Below are 19,211 nucleotides of genomic sequence, written 5' to 3' on the forward strand. Positions count from 1 at the left end.
AGCAGGAGGCTGAATCTGGAGTGGGAAAAGTCCACACGGATGTGGAGAAGACAGGAGGGCTTATGTTCTGCTCTTGGACTGGAGGCTTACCTTGTGCTCTTGGACAGTTCATGGTTGCCAGGTTTTCATTCTACCAAATAAGAACAAATTTTAGAAAACAAGGCAAATGAATCATCACCATTGTGTAAAAGGACGTTAACACGCCAAGTTAGGAAGCACAACTATCAGCACGTCAAAAAAGCACTCTGTTTTGCCTTCCAGATGGCATCTCCCAGAGTAGTACTCATCTTCGGAAAAAGCACAAAACTCCCCATCAAGTAGCCTGTTGCAATTGGGATTCCCAGAACGTAGACCCCACACCCCAGTCCATCAGGCCCCGTGCAGTCGGAACCCATGACCCTGCTAGACCAGCATTGGCAAGCCGTAGCCTGCAGCCTGTTTTTGAAGGACTTGTGAGCTGAGAAGGGCCGCAGACATTTTCAAAGGATTCTATAAAAATATGTGAAGAAGAATGCAACAGAGAACAAATGAGGGGCACCAGGGGTGGGGAGTTCAGTCATTTAAGCATCTGCCTTTGGCTCAGGTCATGATTCCAAGGTCCCAGAATTGAGCCTGGTGTTGGGGGGGGGGGTCCCTGCTCAGTGGGGAGCCTGCTTCTCCCTCTCCCCCTGCTTGTGCTCTCTCACTCACTCCCTCTCTCAAATAAATAAAATCTTTACTAAAACTCAGAGAACAAATGCGGCCAGAGAAGCCTAAAATATTTATGATCTGGCCTCTAACTGAAAAATCTTGCTGGCCCCTGGCCTGGCCTGAAGATTTGTTGTCTTCTCTGTGCTTTATCCCAAGTCCCTGAATTACTTCAGTGGGTCTTTTCTGGTCCTCCTGGGCCACATGCCTTCAGCTGGGGCCCACTGTGTGTCCGTCTTGACCAGGGAGGTGAGGGGGTGGAAACAGTCGCATCAAGACTATTGATGCTCATGATTTAGTTGAAAATGCCCTATTTTAGAAGCGATAGCATAGATGCCTTGGTGCATGGAGCAGCATGGCCCAGAGGCAGGAGCTCTGGCTTTGGAGGCTGAGACGCAGGGTGTCAACTCTTCAATAAATTTCATTGAGCACTTCCTGTGCGCACATCCGTTTATAGGGAGAGATCCGTTCAGCACTTATCCTTTGTCGGGGGCCCACGGACTTTCTCATGCCCTGACACACGTCAGGGATATGTGGTGAGAGGGGAGAGGACCAGCCCGAGGGGCCTCTATCCCTACCCCCAGCGCCCCCGGAAACCTAGAAGCATCAGTAGCAGACTACAGCCCTGGGACATGGGGGACATAACTGTTCTAATACATGGATTAAGACAAGAGAACTTTTAAAACTTGGAGTGTACAGGCGCATGGGTGGCTTAGTCAGTTGAGCATCTGCCTTTGGCTCAGGTCATGATTTCGGAGTCCCAGGATTGAGCCCCATGTCCAGCTCCCTGCTCAGTGGGGAGTGTGCTTCTCCCTCTCTCTTCCTCTCTCTCTCTCTCTTCCTCCCTCTCCCTCTCTCTGTCTCTCACTTAGTCTCTCAAATAAAATAAAATCTTAAACAACAACAACAACAAAAAACTTAGAAGGTAATTTACCCGAAGCCAGACTTGGCAGTAGGTGAGAGTGAGAACCAGCCAGGCCAGGGGTTTCCAGAATGACCCCTCTTCAAAGAATGGGGTGACACCTCTCTGGTTCACCTCTGTGAACACGGCTGTTTGTGGAGGAAATAGGACAACACAGCAGCACATTGCACTGGGTCTAATAAATAGGAAATGCTTAATATTCACATTAGCCATTGGGATATGTATGTCTTTACATGGTAAGAATTATCATCAGGATTGACATTTCCATGTCAGAACAGGAAAGTGAGTCACAGCAGGCTCTTGGCGAATCAGGGAAAGGATGATCTTGCTGACTATTCACTCACTGTAGTCTGTTAGGGCGGTCAGAGCAAAATGCCACCAACTGGGAAGTCCAAGATCAAGGTGTTGGCAGGTGGCCTCTTTGGAGGCCTATAAGGGATGCTTCTATTCCAGAACCATCTCCCTGGCTTGTAGACGGCCGTCTTCTCCCTGTGTCCTCACATTGTCTTCCATGTATGTGCCGCTCTGTCCAGATGTCCCCCTCTGTCTAAGGAGACCAGTCGTTTTGGACCAGGGACCATTCTAATGATCTCACTTGAACTTGATTACCTCTGCAAAGACCCTATCCCCAAATAAGGTCAAATTCTGAACACCTGGGGGTTAGGAGCTCAAAGTACATATCATGAGGGGACACATTTCAACCCACAGGACACACTGTCATCTGTCTACTAAGCTCTGAAGATGCAAAGGGAATAAGGCGTGCTTAGTTGGAGAGCTTAGAAATGAGTATTTGGAGGCTGAACAGAAGTAAATATGTCTCTAGGTACTTTTTTTAAGGTTATAAGTACCAAAAGAGGCCTGGTAGGGTCTGCTGTAAATGTAAGGCATTTTTTTCTAGACCAACATTTTTTCTGAAGAAACGCTAGACCAACAGGCAGGTCTGGTCCCATTTTCATCTTTCAGATTACAATCTATTATCAAAAGAACATCTGGGTTTTTTTTGTGGGTGTTAACAAGGGCAGAACAGCACAGTATGACATAGTTCTCATTTCAAAGACCATGTCTGATGAGAAATCAGCATGTCTGACTGTTAGTCCTGTCCCATAACGACAGCACACGGGATCTTCCCACCAGTGGGTACTTGTGACCGCGAAGCTGTGGAAGCAGGATCAGGGCGTCTGTTACAGTCTTCTTACATTCAAGGTCGAGGCAGCTTGCTAGTGCCTGAAACACTCTTTGAGCAGGTGCTCGAAAGGCTTCCAGCATGGGTGTTTTGCCCCAGCCAGCCAGCCAGCCTGGGCATGGAGGCCGCCTCCAGTGTTCCTCGTGCTCTCTCTGTATTCTGCACCGAGCCCTTGGATAAATGCAGAGGAGCTGAAAGGAATACCTTTTGGTTCTGTTTGCAAGAGAAATTGGAAGAACCCTGTGGCCTCTGGGATGCTTTAGAGATTGTGCCCATTATAAGCTTTATTCTTGGTGATTCTTAAGAAAATTATAAGATCTTTTCATCAAAAAAAAAAAAAAATGGGTCCGTGATTCTTTGAATGTTGGAAAGGCATTGCCACTGGTTTGACGTTTCTGCACTTTGATGTGCTTTAGCAATACCACAAAGCACTTCCCCGGTTTTCAAGTGAGAAAAGGGAGGGCCAGAGCGGGAAGTTACGCCCAGATACCCTGTCCCTTCTGTAGTGGCATAGATCTGCCGGTTTGTGTGTGTGTGTGTGTCGGTGTGTGTGTGTGTGTGGGTGGATGGGCGTGTGTGTTGGACTTGGGGTCAGGCTGGGGTTAAAGTTATTTTTAATGGTTGAGATGTCTCTAAGTCTTGAAATCAAAATCATCATTTCCTCCTTTAATTGATATCTGGAGAGAAAGACAGGAGGGCAGGAAGGAGACACGAAGGAAGGAACAGGAGGAAGAAAGAAAAAAGAAAACGGATGAAGCATGATTGGTCCATGTATTTGAAAATACCTAGTCTAGTGATTTTGGTTTTACTTAGTCTACATTAAAAGGAAATACAATGTTTTCTGGAAAGGAGCTGAAGTACCTCGATATTCCCAGAGGCTGGACGATGCCCAGGTCGCAGTCCACGCCGCCCCAGAGTCACGGAGGGGCCCACCCACCACCACCCTGCCTCCTGGTTCTCTGCACCCTCCGCCCCCATCCTGGCTGCCATCCCATGCTCTCCGCAGCTCTGTGGTCAGCAGTGGACTCCAGGGCCATACAGCTGAGCTGGGGTCAAATGTCGACTTGCTGCCTCTGAGCTGTGTGGCCTTGGGCATGTCACTGGCCTTCTCTGGGACTCACTTTTCTCTTCTATAGAATAGGGATGATGTCCCTCGTCTCAGTGAAGTATTGTAAGATGGACTCAGATCATCCCGAATTTCCAAGTGCTTAATGTCCCTCCCACTAGCTGGTGACATGTGGGGCTGGTCTGTGCCATCAAGGAGGACAGAGGTTGCATGACATTCCCTTAGGGGCCACCGTGCCCTCTCTGCTAATGGACCGACACGGTGATTCACCTTCAAGGCCTTAGGACATGGTGGTGAGCCATCCAGACTCAGGTCGTCTTCATAGTACGGAAGAGCTGCCCAGACTCTTGCCCACCACCGTGCCAGGTGTGGGTCGAGGCTGGGAGAGAGCATTTGCTGCTGGGGAGGATCTGATCTGTCCGACACCACCTCACCAAGGAGGTCCCAGGCTATCCTGAAGCAGAGGAGAATCAGCACAGCCCTGACTGCTCCCGTGGGACTGTGAGGAATGCCTCTGTGACCTTCCCTGCGGCTCCGTGTCCCTATCTGACGTGGCCTGGGTGAGAGTGGGGAGGACTCGGGGGGTGTGGTGCAGCCGGAGGCTCCGTGGACCTTTCCTGCCCTCCTGCTCCCCCCACCATTTGCCTGTTTCCCCAAGGACGGTGGGCGGTGAGGACTACATTCTGATTGCGAGGGGACCCCAGCGTGCCTGTGGCCTGAGGGGGTGAGACTGGCTGGAGGGGGGCCCGTGTGGGTCTCAGGTACCGGAGTGTCAGTAGACAAGAATGGAATTGGCAAGGCCAGAATCCGGAAGGGAAACTGATGGTTCTTGAAGTGGCCAGGCCGGCAGAAGGGACAGAACAAGGTGAGGCCACAGGAGGGCAGGATTTCTCGGTAGGACACTGGCGGGGAGGGGAGGCACATGCCGACAAGAAAGAACACAGTGTGGGAATGAAAAGTAGGATCAAGGGTGGTAAGGGTTTCATTTTGGGTTGAGCTCATAAAACTTTATTGCTATATTCAGCAGCCGGTGTGCTGTGGAAACTGAGGCCCAGCGACTGGTCAGGCAGGCACAGGGCCCGGTTTCACTGTGCCTATGACCGGACCAAGGGGGCCAGGGGGCCACGGGGCCGAGGATGAAAGGCATGTGGGCGGCGGCAAGGTGACCGGGACTGAGGGGAAGCCAGGATCTGGCAGACATCGCTGTCAGGACATCGCTGGCTCGTGTACCACTTAGGGAGCGGCTGCCCCGGTTCTTGCGTCAGGCTCAGCCCTCCGTAGTTCTGGGAAGAGAGGGACCAAGACGCAGCGAGAAGCCACAGCTCGACCCACAGGCTGTGGGAGTGGCTCCGTGGCCTCGTGCCTGCCGGGTCCCGGATCACAACCACACCCGGGAGGAGGATCTTGTGTTAGCCCCATTTTGCTGATGAGGAAACGGAGGCTCAGAGAGAAGGAGGGGGTTGCTCTCAGTCACCGAGCTATGGGCTGGGGAGCCGGGATAGAGGCAAGAAGCCGGCGGCTGCACCGCCTGGGACTCATGGCCTACGCTCGGAGCCAGCCATGCCTCAGAGCTCTGTGATGTGCTCACTCGTCCTCTGGTCTCTGGCAACTTCAGGGCCAGGCCCCTGACCCCTGCTTTCTCCTCTACCTGGGAGTGGCTCCTGGGGAGGTTCGCAGGTGGGCTGCAGGGCCTAGCACAGCTCGGGGGCATGTGCTTGGCTCTGCTGGGTGCTGGAGTCTTAGGGACCCTGGGAGGCATCTGTTCTTACCAGGTTCACAATCATTTTAGAGGGACCAGGACAAGTTTCCTGAGGCCTGACTCAAAAGGGTTCAGAGTAAAGGGCCTGAAGAGCTCACTTATGCCATGATGTCAGGGGGCACGTGTCGTTCACTGGGAGCCATTGTGTGTATTACAGATGGAGAGCAAGGGCCATGTTTGACACAAAGACGTGATTCTTTAAAGAATCGGGTTTCTCAGAGTAGTTAAGGAACTTGCCCAAGGACACACAGCATCAAGCTGAATGAGGTGTGAACACAGAATGGTCTCTTTTCATGAGCTCAAGCTATTTCTCCGTCACTTATGACCAAACTGAAATAACAGAACCAAGGGAATATTTCAGAGACTTTCAGGCAACTGTTCTCCCCTTGGTTGTGTGTCAGAGTCGCCTAAAATGGGAATAAGGAGCCCAGAGGCCTTGGCTTGTCAACGTGGGGACAGTGCCTGGGGTCTGGAATTTGTACCAAATTCTTTGAGTGACTCTGATAATCACCAGAGGTTGAGCATTACTCATGGGAAGTAGGAAGGATCCTCAACTTTTTAGCGAATTAGCTCATTTTTCCAGCCCCCCCCCCCCCACCATTTTTTTCTCTCCGGTATAGAGCCCAGGCTAATGTAGAAGTTGTTGAGTAAAAGGGCAAATACAGAACTAAACTGGTTACAACAGACAACCGTCTGGCCAGAGCCCCCGAGGCAGGTCATTGACGTCTGCCACCTAGATCGAGCCCCATTTCCAAAGTAGCTACACAGAGAGGAGCCCGTCTTTCCGCCATGTCTGGAGTCACACTGAGTCAGTCGGGATCCTGTTAGAAAATGAACGCACGCAAATACATAGCTTTCCTTCCCGCCAACAATAACTCTTAAAAATATAATAGGAAAAAAATTCCATTCCATTCTTCATGACAACAAACACGAGACATAATAAAATCTAAAATCTTTTTCTCAAATTGGAATTTAAGGACATTCCAATTAATATCCCAAAGGAGCTTTTATGAAACTTGATAAGATGAATTTGAATTTCAGCTGGTAAAATAAATAACCAAAAATAGCCAAGGAATATTTTATAAAGAGAAATAACATGGGAAGACTTTTACCATTTGTTTGTAAAACGTATTCCACAGTGACTAGTTTAAGCAGTGTGAGTTGAGCCAGAATTCATACAGACATGAATGAAAAACACAAGGTTGGGACACCTGGGTGGCTTAGTTGATTAAGTGTTTGCCTTCAGCTCAGGTCATGATCCCTGGGGTCCTTGGATCGAACCCCATGTCGGGCTCCCTGCTCCTGGGGAGGCTGCTTTTCCCTCTGTCCTTCCCCTGCTCCTGCTAGCTCTCTCTCTCCCTCTCTCTCTCTCAAATAAATAATAAATAAAACCTTTAAAAAAAAGAAAAAGAAAAACACAAGTTTGACAAAATTCATTTATATATAAGTACTTAATATATGATGAACATGGCATTTTAAATGCAATGGGAGAGGATTTTTGTAAAGTAAGTGATGCTGGCATTGCAATCTATAGGACTATATTTTAAACGAAAGAAACAAAATGAAGAATATGGCCCAGAGGACACCCTCTGGGCATGCTGAAAGCAGCTCCCCCAGCGGTCATTGACAGAGATGGGCTGGCCTTGTAGTAAAGCGTGGTTTCTGAAGCAGAAGGAACTGGGCTCATACCCAGGCACTCCTTTTATCAGCTAAGCCGGTGTTCCTGGATCCCGTCAATGTTAAATGCAATGGTATTGCCCGTTTCTTGGCAAATCGTAAACTCCCACGAAATGCTCCCAAGCTGCCCAGCTCTCAGGCTTCACCAGAGTTTTACATGCACCAAGAACGGGGTCTTGGAATTTGCATGAGAGGCATAAACCCCAGATGTTGGATTCTGCACAAACAGCCATGGCTCATCCCAGGGTTGCTGCCAGCTGGGGGAAGGGGACAGGGAGAGAGTGTTTGACAGAGACTTGGCTCCAGGCCCTGGGATGGCGACAGACGAGCTAACTCTCACTTTGGAGACAAAATGCACCCTTCAATTATAGCGCTTCCCCCCAGACATCAAGCTAAGCACGGAGTGCAGCCAAGGCTTCCATTTTAAGACCATAATTGGCAACTTTGGTCCTAAAACCCCGTCATGTGTCTTCTGTGAAATTGCAGTGTCCCCACCATCTAAAAATATGCAGCGCAGTTTGGTCATGCTGCAGAAATGTCGCTTGAACTGACCATGAGAATAGTAAGGCGAGGAGGGCACTGAGATAATGAAGGCCCAGCGTCTGCAGGAGGGGAGCCAGGGTGCGAGGTCGGAAAGACAGGGCTCTGGATTCTGAGGACAGAGGTCCAGGACAAGTATGGGGGTTCTCCTACTCTGGCTGAGGCCGTCAGCTCGCTGGCAACGTTATTTGGCACCTTCCTTGGATTAAACCCTTTTTTTCTTTCTTGTTTCTTTTTTTTTTTTTTTCTACTTTTTTTTTTTAATTTTTGAAAGATCTTATTTGTTTGTTTGTTTGTTTGTTTAAGAGTTCATTTATTTATGGCACAGAGAGACAGTCAGAAAGAGGGAAAAGCACAGGAGACTGGAGAAGGAGACACAGGCTCCCCACTGAGCAGGGAATCCGACTTAGGGCTGCATCCCAGGACCTTGGTATCATGATCTGAGCCAAAGGCAGATACTTAACTGACTGAGCTACCCAGCGGGGGGCCTGCATTCATTCACTCCTTCCTTCCTCCCCCCCCCCCACCTCCTTCTTCTTAAGAAGAAAAAGGCGTGGTTCTAGTTTCTTTTGCTACTTTATTTACCTTTCTAATTTTAGTGCTCTGGGCGTCAAAGGCAGGTTTGAGATACAAATGACAGCCTTCCCCATATAGCTAAGAGCATGGTACTGTCCAAGATAAAGACCTTTTCCTACCTGGAGAGAATTTTCCAGAAAGGGTGCTCAGCTATTTAGGAAGCTTGTAGATGACAGAGGCAGCACCGACTTGGAGCCAAACGGTCTGGTTCTATCTCTGGTTCGGTCACAGTCAGCTCTGTGTTCTTAGAAAGCCACGTGAAACTCCCCTAGCTTCTGACCCCTCATTTGTAAAGAAGGCTTACCGCCCAGACCCCACCACTCCTGAGGAGCTGGGAGCTCCCTCCCTGGGGATATGCTCTCCTGACAGGTTTGTCCCCGGGAACCCTGAGGCAGTGGAGTAACACCCTTAAAGCACTTAGCTGATAAGCGAAGCACTTTGTAAACTGTAAAGTGCTACATCTACACGTAAACAGTTTGCTGTGCTGTTCTGTTAGCACAAAGGAAATGCTCACAAATATTTATTACAAATGTTGTGGTCTCCTGAAAAAAAGAAATCAAAAATAGGAAAAGTAAAGAAACACCTGGATTTTTCTCCATGAACTCTCAATGACGTGCCCACTGAAGAGATCTTGAGAGTGCTAGAATCAGGAGATTTGAGGCCAGGAGGCAGCATTTTGCCAACTTTCATGCTCTTTGTGGCCAGAAGAAAGCAACCCATCCACCTAGAGCCTCAGTCTCCCCTCGGAGTGGAAGCTCAATGTCCCTGTTCAGGGCCCCTTCTGTCCTCACAGGGACACTGGTGCCCTGCCAGGACTCTGTACCTGCGCCAAGACATCTGTCTGGCAGCTGCACCTGGACATCCCTCCCTGTTAGTGGACAGGTAGACAGATCATGGGAGGCAGCCCCATGGAGCCAGGAGGGCATGGGCTCTGTGCATGCAAAGACCCAGTTTCATTCCTGTTCCACACCCCCAACAACAGCACTCTCTGGGACAAGCTTCATTTTGTTTGTTTGTTTGTTTTTAAGATTTTTAATTATTTATTTGACAGACAGAAAGCACAAGTAGGCAGAGAGACAGGCAGAGAGGGAGAGAGGAAGAAACAGTCTCGCCGCCGAGCAGAGAGCCCGATACGCGGCTCGATCCCAGGACCCCAAGATCATGACCCAAGCCGAAGGCAGAGGCTTCAACCCACTGAGCTACCCAGGCCCCCATTTTGTTTGTTTTTAAAGAGGCTGTCTTAGCAGCTGTTTTCCAGGAAACAAACTCAGTGATGGAGATTTGCATGCAGGAAATCTCAGGCGCAGGGCTGGGGCTCGTGGGAGCGGCACCTGTAAGGAAGTAAGGGGGCAGGAACGAGCCGGGGGTTGGCGGGGGGAGTACAGCTTCCAGGACACCACAGCCCTGCAGCAGATTCCATGCTGAGCTCTGGAGCTGGGGCTGGGACTTTGCATGCCCACGTGGACTAGTGTGTGGACACAGGCTGACCCTGGGAGGGGAGACAGCTTGCCTGGACCACAGGCAGTTCCTCGAGGGGACTCCGCTGGGAGCCTCTAGACAGCAACTTCCCAACACTGGGGACATGAGAGGCCAGATCCCGAAAGGTGGCCCGGACAGTACACCGCAGCATCCTTTATGGGGGACAATGATCTTTTCTCCCTCTAAAGGCTGGGGGACAATTTGATGACACGGTGTCTGGGAAGCCCCACATGCAGCACCACACGACAACACAGATACATCTGCAATCATCACCGTCACTTAGCTTCATTCTGATGACTGCCTCGGAACACTGCGTTACCACGCTGGCCTTACCGTGTTTCCTTCTCTCCTGTTCTGCTGTGAGCTGCTGCAGAGAAGCAGCTATGCTTTTTTTTTTTTTTTTAACCTTTGTATTCATAGGCTTGATCACAGATCGTGGCTCATAAAATACTCTTAATAAATCACTGTAGGGCGCCTGGGTGGCTCAGTGGGTTAAGCTGCTGCCTTCAGCTCAGGTCATGATCTCAGGGTCCTGGGATCCAGGCCCGCATCGGGCTCTCTGCTCAGCAGGGAGCCTGCTTCCCTCTCTCTCTCTCTGCCTGCCTCTCTGTCTACTTGTGATTTATCTCTGTCAAATAAATAAATAAAATCTTAAAAAAAAAATCACTGTAGAATGGGAGTATGGATCAAGGAATGGCCACAAGAAGGATGGCCTGGGGCTGCCAAAAGCCATGTGTGACTGACGTCCCCTGCTCTCTCTCCTAGTCGCTCTGGGCTCATGGCATTCCCTGGCCCCCTCCGCAGCAGTTCTTGACCCATCCATCAGGACCTTTGATGTTGCCCACATCAGCGTTGCCACCACCAGCAACTTCTCTGATGCCAGAGACGTCTGTTTGTTGGGTAAGAGGAGTGTCCCACGGCTTGCTCACCCTCAGGCAGGTGGCTGATTGCGATGGAGTCTCACAGAGGGCTGCTCATGCTCCTGATCTCAGAAACCCATGGGAGACTCCAAGATGACCTGGAGTCCCAGGGAAGGAAGGGATGAACCTGGGGACAAGACCCCGGGTGGGCCTTCCTCTGCCGTCTGCTCATCCCCCTGCAGGGGCAGCCCACAGTCAAGGTTTCCAAGGGGAAAAGCCGGCCAGAAAGGGAGCAGCGTTGAGCCAAGTCAGAAGACAGTTGTCAGGAAGGATCTAGGGGGCTAGTCTGAGACAGAGGAGATGAGCAGAAGTGGTGACAACTGTCCTCTGATTATAGGTGGGCCATCATGGCAAGGAAGAAGTATAGTTGTCCTGGCCAGGCTCTTGAGGCAAAGCTAAGACCTAAGGGTAAAACTCAAATTTCAAGAGTCTTTCTCAGGGCAATATAAAGAAGCTTTGTTTATTACAAAGCTGTTCACAAATGTATACTTCTTTTAGGGGTTTTCCGGTCACTAGTATTTAAACAAAAGTTAAATAATAACTTGATATAGATGTTCTACAAAGATTTTAATTTCAACAAGAGCCTGAGATTGGATAACATTCATACTCTTCTAATTCTTTGATTCCATGAATCACCTCACCTACAAAGTTACACAGCAATATGCACATCTAACAGAAAGGTCATATATGGATGTACAGGTTATGCACTGCACAACTTTGGATGCTTCAAAAACACAGAAAGAGCTATGAATAAGTCTTTTACACAGTTCACAGCTTGCCTAAGTGAATGAGTCAACATCAGCTTCACAGCAGTTCCTAGGTCTGAAAATCCTGAATGCCATGAATAAATTATCTAGTGCAGGATCTGGTACACATGGGAAAGGACATAATCCCTGGTGGGAAATAGTGGGTATGAGGGGAACTGGAAAGGGAGATGAAGCTGAAGAAGAAGGCAAGGGCTGGAGCATGGAGAGCCTTGTCTGGTATGACTTAATCTAAGGCTAATGAGGAGCCATCGAGTTGCTTCAAACAAAGGAATGGTAAGAGCATATTTGTGAATTAAGTAAACCATCAAAAACCTGATTTTTGTGTGGAAAATAGATTCATGGGAGAGTTAGGTTTCCCCCCAGTACAGTGCCAGGAATGTATAGAAGGTACTCCAATGAATAAATAAGTGATTGCATGGATGGATGGGTGCATGCATGGATAGATGAATGCGTGGATGGAAAGATGGACACATTGTTGGATAGATGGATGCATGGCTGGATAGATGGGTGCATGGATATACGGATGGATAAACGGATGGATGGATGGATGGATGGATGGTTAACTAGGTGGATGGAGACATGGATGGATGGATGCACGGGTGGATACATGGGTGCATGGATGTATGGGTGGATCATGGATGGATGGATGGTTGGTTAAGTAGATGGTTGGAAACACGGATGGATGGATGCATGGTGGATAGAGGGGAGGACATAATTGGGTGGATGGATGCACAGATACATGATGATAGATTGGCGGATGCACGACTAGATGGGTGGATGGACTGATGGATGAATAGACGATGCATGATGGGATTGATGCATGGCTGAGATGTCATCTCTGAAGCCCAAACCTCACTCTCCTCTTATTCTGTAGAATGTTCCCGTCACCCAGCCTGCCTCGTCACCACTCTGCAGACCCGACCTGGTGCTGTGAGGTGTGTATTCTATCCTGACGCCCAGATCTGCACACACAGCCTGCAGGCCCAGAACTGCCGACTTCTGCTCCGTGAGGAGGCCACCCACATCTACCGGAAGCTGAGTGAGTCCCAGCCTGTGCCTTTGCAGCTCTTCCTGGGTGTAATAGCTGGAAGGGACTGTCCAAGAGCATGGTAACTTGTGGGCAATGGCTTTTGAGGTTCTCTAGAAAAAATTGGCCGAAGTTATCTTGGACCAGGTGGCATTCATTTGGGAGGAACTGAAGGAAGGTGAAAACCCTGCTTCTAAGCTAGAGCTTCTCTGGCCACCTTTATTCATTTACTGGAGTTATGGAAGCCATTTGGCCTTTGAATTCTTAGTAAAATAAATAAATAGACTATTTTTGGTCACCATTTTATAGTTTAGAACATTCTGTCACATGCCTTATCTCAATTGGTCCTCACACCAATCCCATGAGGTGGCACGATAAGGGGTTTATCCCCATCTTAGAGATCAAGGGACTGGCCCGGAGAAGCTACTTCTCTGATTTTGCCCATCTAGCGATGACAAGAATGGGCGCTTGGAGCCAGGTCTCCTATCTCTAGATACAATCTGCTCACACAAAACCACATCATCTAACAACCCTATCAGGGTCTGGAGAGGGCTGCTGCTTGTGGCTCAGTTTCATTTGAAAGCATTCAGTAGGGTGTTACATGTCAGATGTTGTGTTAGGTGCTAGGGATACAGGGAAGAAGCCAGCAAGGGGAGAAAACATAGAACTCTAAGAAATCCTAGAAATCCATCACTAAGTGCGGTAGGTAAGACCTGTGTAATGGGAGACATGGGAGCTGGAGTCTGGGGCAAATCCCACCCCCCATTAAACATGCTCATGGGATGAAGTTAATGACTTTTTAAAACTTTGCCTATTTCTGCCATCTGATCTTCTAGAGCAGAGGTTGGCTAACTTTCTCTGAAAAGGGCCAGATAAATATTTTAGGCTCAAGGCATCTGTTATAACCACTCAACTCTGCCACTTAAGCAAGAAAGCAGCCACAGAAAATACGAAGATCAGTGGGTGTGGTTGTGTTCCAATAAAACTTTATTTACAAAACCAGGCAGCAGCTGGATTTGATCTCATCCAGCCTTAGAGCCCTGGCGGTCCCCAGGCCTGTCTCGATCCAGTGGTATCCTCTTCTGGCCTCTCCTCCACCTCAGCCTTTGGACCATGAGAGTGCTTCCCAGGCCTGGGGGTGCTTGGGTTCCTGTATGCTGTGGTCACGGGCCTACAGTCTCAGATCTCGTCTACCTAGACACTCACAGCGTTCCGTCGAGTCAGCTTCCGCTAGTGTATTTCACTCACAGCGTAGCTAATCTGCATGGAAATCCTGCTGCGGGGAGAGGCCTCGCTTTGGGGTTTAGGTTCCATAAAACAGATTAGACTGTTTCTCTGTTAATTCTGTGTAACTCAAGTTCAAGGTTAAAAGCTCATCTCGAGCTGAAGAGGAGAGCCTGTGTGTATATACACAGACATTGTCTGCACTTTGTGCCCACATATAGCTCTGGATACTTTTCTTCACTTAAGAGTCCTGTGGCCTCAATATAGGGCTGTTCTAGAATGAATCCATCAGTTTCTGGAAAACAGTTCAGAAGAGAGAGCTGCACATCTAACATTTTTCCCATGTTGGATCTCATTCAGTCTGGGATTCACCAGGCAGCCTCTGGAGGGAGGGCTGAATGCCACTGTCCTTGGGAAAGCAGGCTTGCACTCCCTCGAAGTTCTTTAGCTTTTGTATTTTGTGTCTTTGCTCCCTCCTTCAGAGGGTGCCACGTTCATGAAATGTGGCTGTTTTCCTTTGGAGCAGGGGGACAGAGTCTGAAGGTTTTGTTGTGTTGGCAGCCGCAGGCCTGACTATTGGCCTGAGGTCCTGTGATTGACAGTGAAGCCGGAAAACTTGTGAGAAGGAGCTGTGGGCTGAGACCAGTCGTGACTTGTGACTGAGCGTAGATTAGAATGTGCAACTCTTTCTTTCCATGCTGGGTTTACACTAGCCCTCAGGGTTTTTGCAACAGAGAGAATTTCATCTCTGTTTCCAATCTTCGCTCTCTCTCTCTCCTTCCTTCCTTGCTCGTTCATTCTTTCTTTCTCTCTTTCTCTTTCTCTCTTTCCTCTCTACTGTTCCTCCCTCCAGTCCCTTCCCTCACTCCTGCATGGAGCCCCTGCCCCTGGCAGGCACTGGGCTCAGAGCACCACAGGCTCCCTGCGCTTATCCCCAACATCCTGGTGTCATTCCGGCTCCACAGGGGGAAAGTGAGCATCAGAAGAACTAGGAAGTTTCCCTGTAATAGCTGGTGCGTATGACCTGAAACACAGGTCTGCTTCCTAGTGGGACTCTGCACTCTTCAGTTCCTCCCCACCATGCTCCTCGGTGGCCCGGGAGTCACACAGGGAGTCACACACCGCCCCAGGGGTTCTCAGGCTTCACCCCCCTGAGAGCCCAGGCCAGATGGTTCTGTGCTGTGGGGGCCGCCCTATTTACTGCAGGGTGCTTAGCAGCATCCTGGGCCTTAACTCACTAGATGTCAGAACCGAGCATCTCTCACAGACGCTGGTGATGACCAGACGGTCCCTGGAAGTTATCACATGTGCCCTGGGATGAAATCCCCTCCAGCTGAGCCACCGCCTGGCACGCAGCTTGAGGAATGGGTAGACGTCTGCCTGTCTATCTGCCTCCTCTCCCCTACCCCTCCCTTGTCCTCATAGATGGAGGAGGGTGTCGACGGAGCTGCAGACAAGCGGGGAAGTTCATGGCCAGTAGCAGAGCCCAGCAAACCAAACACACTTGCGGGAAAGAATAAGCAATTCCCCCTTCTCTCCCACTCTCTCTCTCACACAAACAGGCAGAGGGGGCGGCGAGGAGCCTGGAAGAGAGAGAGAGAGCATCTCTGCCCCAGCATTCAGTCCTCCCTTTGGGCCAGGCCCTGAGCCCGCTGGGGAGTCAGAGGCCGGCCTGTTCCAAGTCCCTGAAAACGGTATTTGGCACGGAGTCAGGGTCCCAACAAAAGTTGATTGACTCAATCACTGAAGGGAGAAACTGTGCAAGAGGAGATAAGAACCAGCGCAGAGAGAGGCTGCTAGGAGGGCCGTGATTAGCATTACAAGGCTGGGGGAAGGCTTGGGGGGCGGAGCTGCGAGTGCAGGCTGGCAGGTGGCACTAGCTTTCCCCTGGCAGGCTGGATGGAATCTGGGGGCCTGGAGGTGGGGAGGGGGGCGTTGCGGGCAGGGGGCTGGGGCAGGGCCCTGGAAAGGGGCCCTGAGCTGGCCCTTGACCCGTGTGAACAGCCCTGGTCTAGCCTGGTCGCTGTCGGGGTCCAGAAACCCTTTGAATCCTACACCTTGGAATCCTGGCAGCTCCCCACCCCTGGCCCCTACCTCTGTTTTCTTATCAGCGAAATGCAAATAAGGGCCCAGGGTTCCTCCTCTGCAATTCTGAATTCCCAACCTCCTCAAAGGTAGAAAAAAAATTTTTTTTTGGTGAGTTTACTGCAAACTTATTTGGTGGCAACATTTGACCTCAAATGACTGAAGATATCGTATTCTTTATGTATCCCTGTTAGTATGTGTGGTTTGTACCCGGTCACTGATATGTTTGAGGGTGGCGCCTGACTCCAGACCGCTTTGGGGGATTGGCTGAGCCTCGCACTTCCTGTGTCTCTCTGTTCTTTTAAAAATCCCAATACTTCTAAATGTCCACCCACTTCTGGCCTCCACATGCTGAGTTAGGGGTTAAGGGCCTGGGTTTAGGCTCAGCCTGGCCTCTGGGTGGGAAGAATCAGCGAGGCAACACATGTAGAGAAGGGACCCTTGCCATGCTCTACACATGTTCAGTGCCTGGTAAACATCAGCTGTATTTGCTATTAAGTTTTTTTTTTTTTTTTCACATTGAAAACTAACCTGGCTAGACTCTGGCTTCTGGGGTTGAATGAACTACCGACATTTTTTTAAGTGTGATAAGCAGTGTTTTTGTTTGAATAAAGCACCCATGGTCATCTCTTCCCCCGCTATCTCTCGCCCCACAGACTCCCCTCTGCTGGGTTTTGAGACACTGGCACCTTCTGTGACCATCGCCCCCCACGGCCAGCTGCTGGGCAGGTCACGGGCCATCCAGGTGGGCAGCTCATGGAAGCAAGTGGACCAGTTCCTGGGAGTTCCGTATGCCGCCCCGCCCCTGGCAGAGAGCCGCTTCCAGGCCCCAGAGCCCTTGAACTGGACAGGGTCCTGGGATGCCACCCAGTCACGGTGAGGACCTCGTGGAATGCAGCTCGGTGAATGCCCAGGGAACTCCCTTCCTGTTTGAATGCATCAGACTGAGACTTGGGGGCACAGCCGTGCTTGAGGGGTGTATGGGAATGGTCAGCATACTAATCAAGGGGCATTAAGGGCTCTTAAAGATAAACCCTCCAAATACCATTCTCTTGTTCCTGCAAAGTGCATTTGGTGATGGGGGTGGGGGTGGCGTGTTCTGCTCTCTGCAGTGGTGCAGGGACCCAGGCTGCTGAGGCTCTGCCCTCCTCAGCATGAAGGCATTGAGGGCTTGAACTTGGGCGGTGGCGGAAAAGTGTGGAAAGCCATGGTAGTAAGTCTCCACCATGGAGACACAAAAGGAATAAGCGTGCACTAATCAGAGTGCTTCCCCATGTCAGGGTGGACCCACATGACGGGGGAAGCTTTGGCTGGAGAGTAGGTGGAGAGCTTGCCTTCTCAGGGTCCACTGCAAACGAGGCTGGGGGACACGGGAAATCACCTCTTGGGCGGGTCCCATCGGGCTGCCGGTGGCCATGTCCCGGATGCGGTCTCAGCTCTCATGCTTGGGGACGCTCAGCCTGGAACACTCGGGCCCCGTCCTGATGCAGAAAACAGCTCAGACCCCACATCCAGTGACAGGTCTGCACACGTGCAGCAAGGAAGGGCCTAAGTCCCGAGCAATAGCCACGTTCCTTGTCCTTATCTCGGGCATCCTTTCTCTGAGCTGGCAGCTTGTCCCTGGAGGTGTCCTCCATGGGCCTCGGTGGAGGGAGAGGTGGGCATCCTGCCGTTTCTTCCCTGTGCTTGCCACCCCCTTTCCCCATTTCCCGAAGCCGCCTAATCCTGCAGAGCTGGTCGGCCATGGCCATTGGGCCTTTGTAAGGGCTGGGGGCGGCAGGCGAGAGGGGAAGACGAGGCGTGTATCTTTGGTTGTTCACCTGGAAGTCATACAATCTGCCTCCCCAGGGCCAGCTGCTGGCAGCCAGGAACCCAAGTGCCCGCGGCTGCCAGAGTCAGCGAAGACTGCCTGTATCTTAACATGTTTGTCCCTCAGAACGTGGTGAGTTCGGAAACCCTTGACTGTCTACCCTGAAAACTGCCCTGTTAGACTCCCCCCTGTCCCCAGAGCTGCCGGGATCATTCACCCCCTCCAGGCTCTGTGCTCCCTGTGCTGTCCTCGCCGGTTCTTGGCTTCCTGAAAGCCTGTGTGGTCAGGAGGAAGCAGAGGAAGTAGAGGGTCCTTCTGGAACCACAGGGCCTCACCTGACCCTCCCCCATCCTCAGGCCACCCCCATGGCAAATGGGGCACGATTGTCCTGGTTCAGTTCTCCAAGAAATCTTCATGAGGGTCTGTGTTGGGGGGCACTGCTCTGGGGGTGGGGGTGAGACAGAGAAATGACAAACAGAGTGGCTGCCCTCAGGAGTTACACTGTGGTGGGCAGGGCAGAAACCAATACGCAAATGATTGTTGAACAACCATGGTGTGGATGAGACTCTGAGGAGAAATAGAGGAAGGGACACAGTGACGGGAGGTGTCGGGTGGTGGTCAGGGGCGCCACCTGACCGGGGTGAGGGGCGAGAGGTGTGAGCCAGACAAGTGGATGAGGGTCAGCGATGCGGCGTCTCTGAGAGGGGAGAGACCCACAGCTGGGGAGGATGGAGCCTGACTGGGGCTCGTCTGCCGGTGAGGAGACAAATCAACCGCTGTCCTTGAGAGACCCTAGGAGTGACCCCTGGGGGTGCTTCTGCTTGGACTCCTATTTGGGGGGCAGTTCCAGAGGGTGAAGTTTGGAGCTGTGACCCGGACAGGGTGATGCCCCGATTTAGAGCCTGGACCGGCCTAAGTAGTGGCCACGAGCCTGAAGCTCCACGTTTGAGTTTCCTGTTTGCGGGGAAGGGTCCGAGGGCATGAAAGCAATTAATGGATGAGTTTTAGAAAACATCAGTTTCTGGGGACGCCACCCCAGTGCGGATAGATACGATGATGCCCCAGACCGTGCCACAGCTTCGTGGTCCCCTGGCCCACTAGCCACGAGAGGCCGCCTCCCTTTGCAAGCTGGTCTGAGTGAGCTTTGTCATGAGGCCCCCACAGGTGAAGGTTCTCGTAGATGGTGCTACAATGAGCAGAGAACCCAGAGCAAGGGAGACAGTGGGTCCCCTCTGCCCAGCTCTGGTCTCCCCATACCTGCGATGCCAGATTGAGGTGTGGCCCCCAGCTAAGGTGCCGCTGACCCCTGCCTCACTGGTGTAGAGAAGCTAATTGTGTTCCGTGTGCTCCGGGTACTGGTTCTGAAAGGGGGAGAGAAGGAGCCTCTGGCTCATACAGTTCTTGCAGGAATTAAGTAAAAACACTGTATGGAGACTGATGAGTCACTAGGTGGCTGATGGGGACATTGGAGATAACTGAGTGGGACAGG

At 51.0% G+C, this 19,211-nt stretch overlaps 1 protein-coding gene across 1 annotated transcript in view; it reads left to right on the forward strand.

Moving 5' to 3' along the window:
- The window catches only part of TG (thyroglobulin), a 235,859-nt gene that overhangs the window by 111,204 nt on the left and 105,444 nt on the right, over nt 1–19,211 (forward strand). The window contains exons 36-39 of the mRNA XM_013051778.2: nt 10,655–10,789; nt 12,451–12,615; nt 16,569–16,788; nt 17,761–17,854. Coding sequence (XP_012907232.2) covers nt 10,655–10,789; nt 12,451–12,615; nt 16,569–16,788; nt 17,761–17,854 — 614 coding nt within the window. The remainder of the gene's footprint in view (nt 1–10,654; nt 10,790–12,450; nt 12,616–16,568; nt 16,789–17,760; nt 17,855–19,211) is intronic.

The sequence above is a fragment of the Mustela putorius genome, unplaced genomic scaffold (genome assembly GCF_011764305.1).
Source record: "Mustela putorius furo isolate JIRA1106 unplaced genomic scaffold, ASM1176430v1.1 tig00000228_pilon_pilon_pilon, whole genome shotgun sequence".
NCBI classification, from domain to species: Eukaryota; Metazoa; Chordata; class Mammalia; order Carnivora; family Mustelidae; genus Mustela; species Mustela putorius.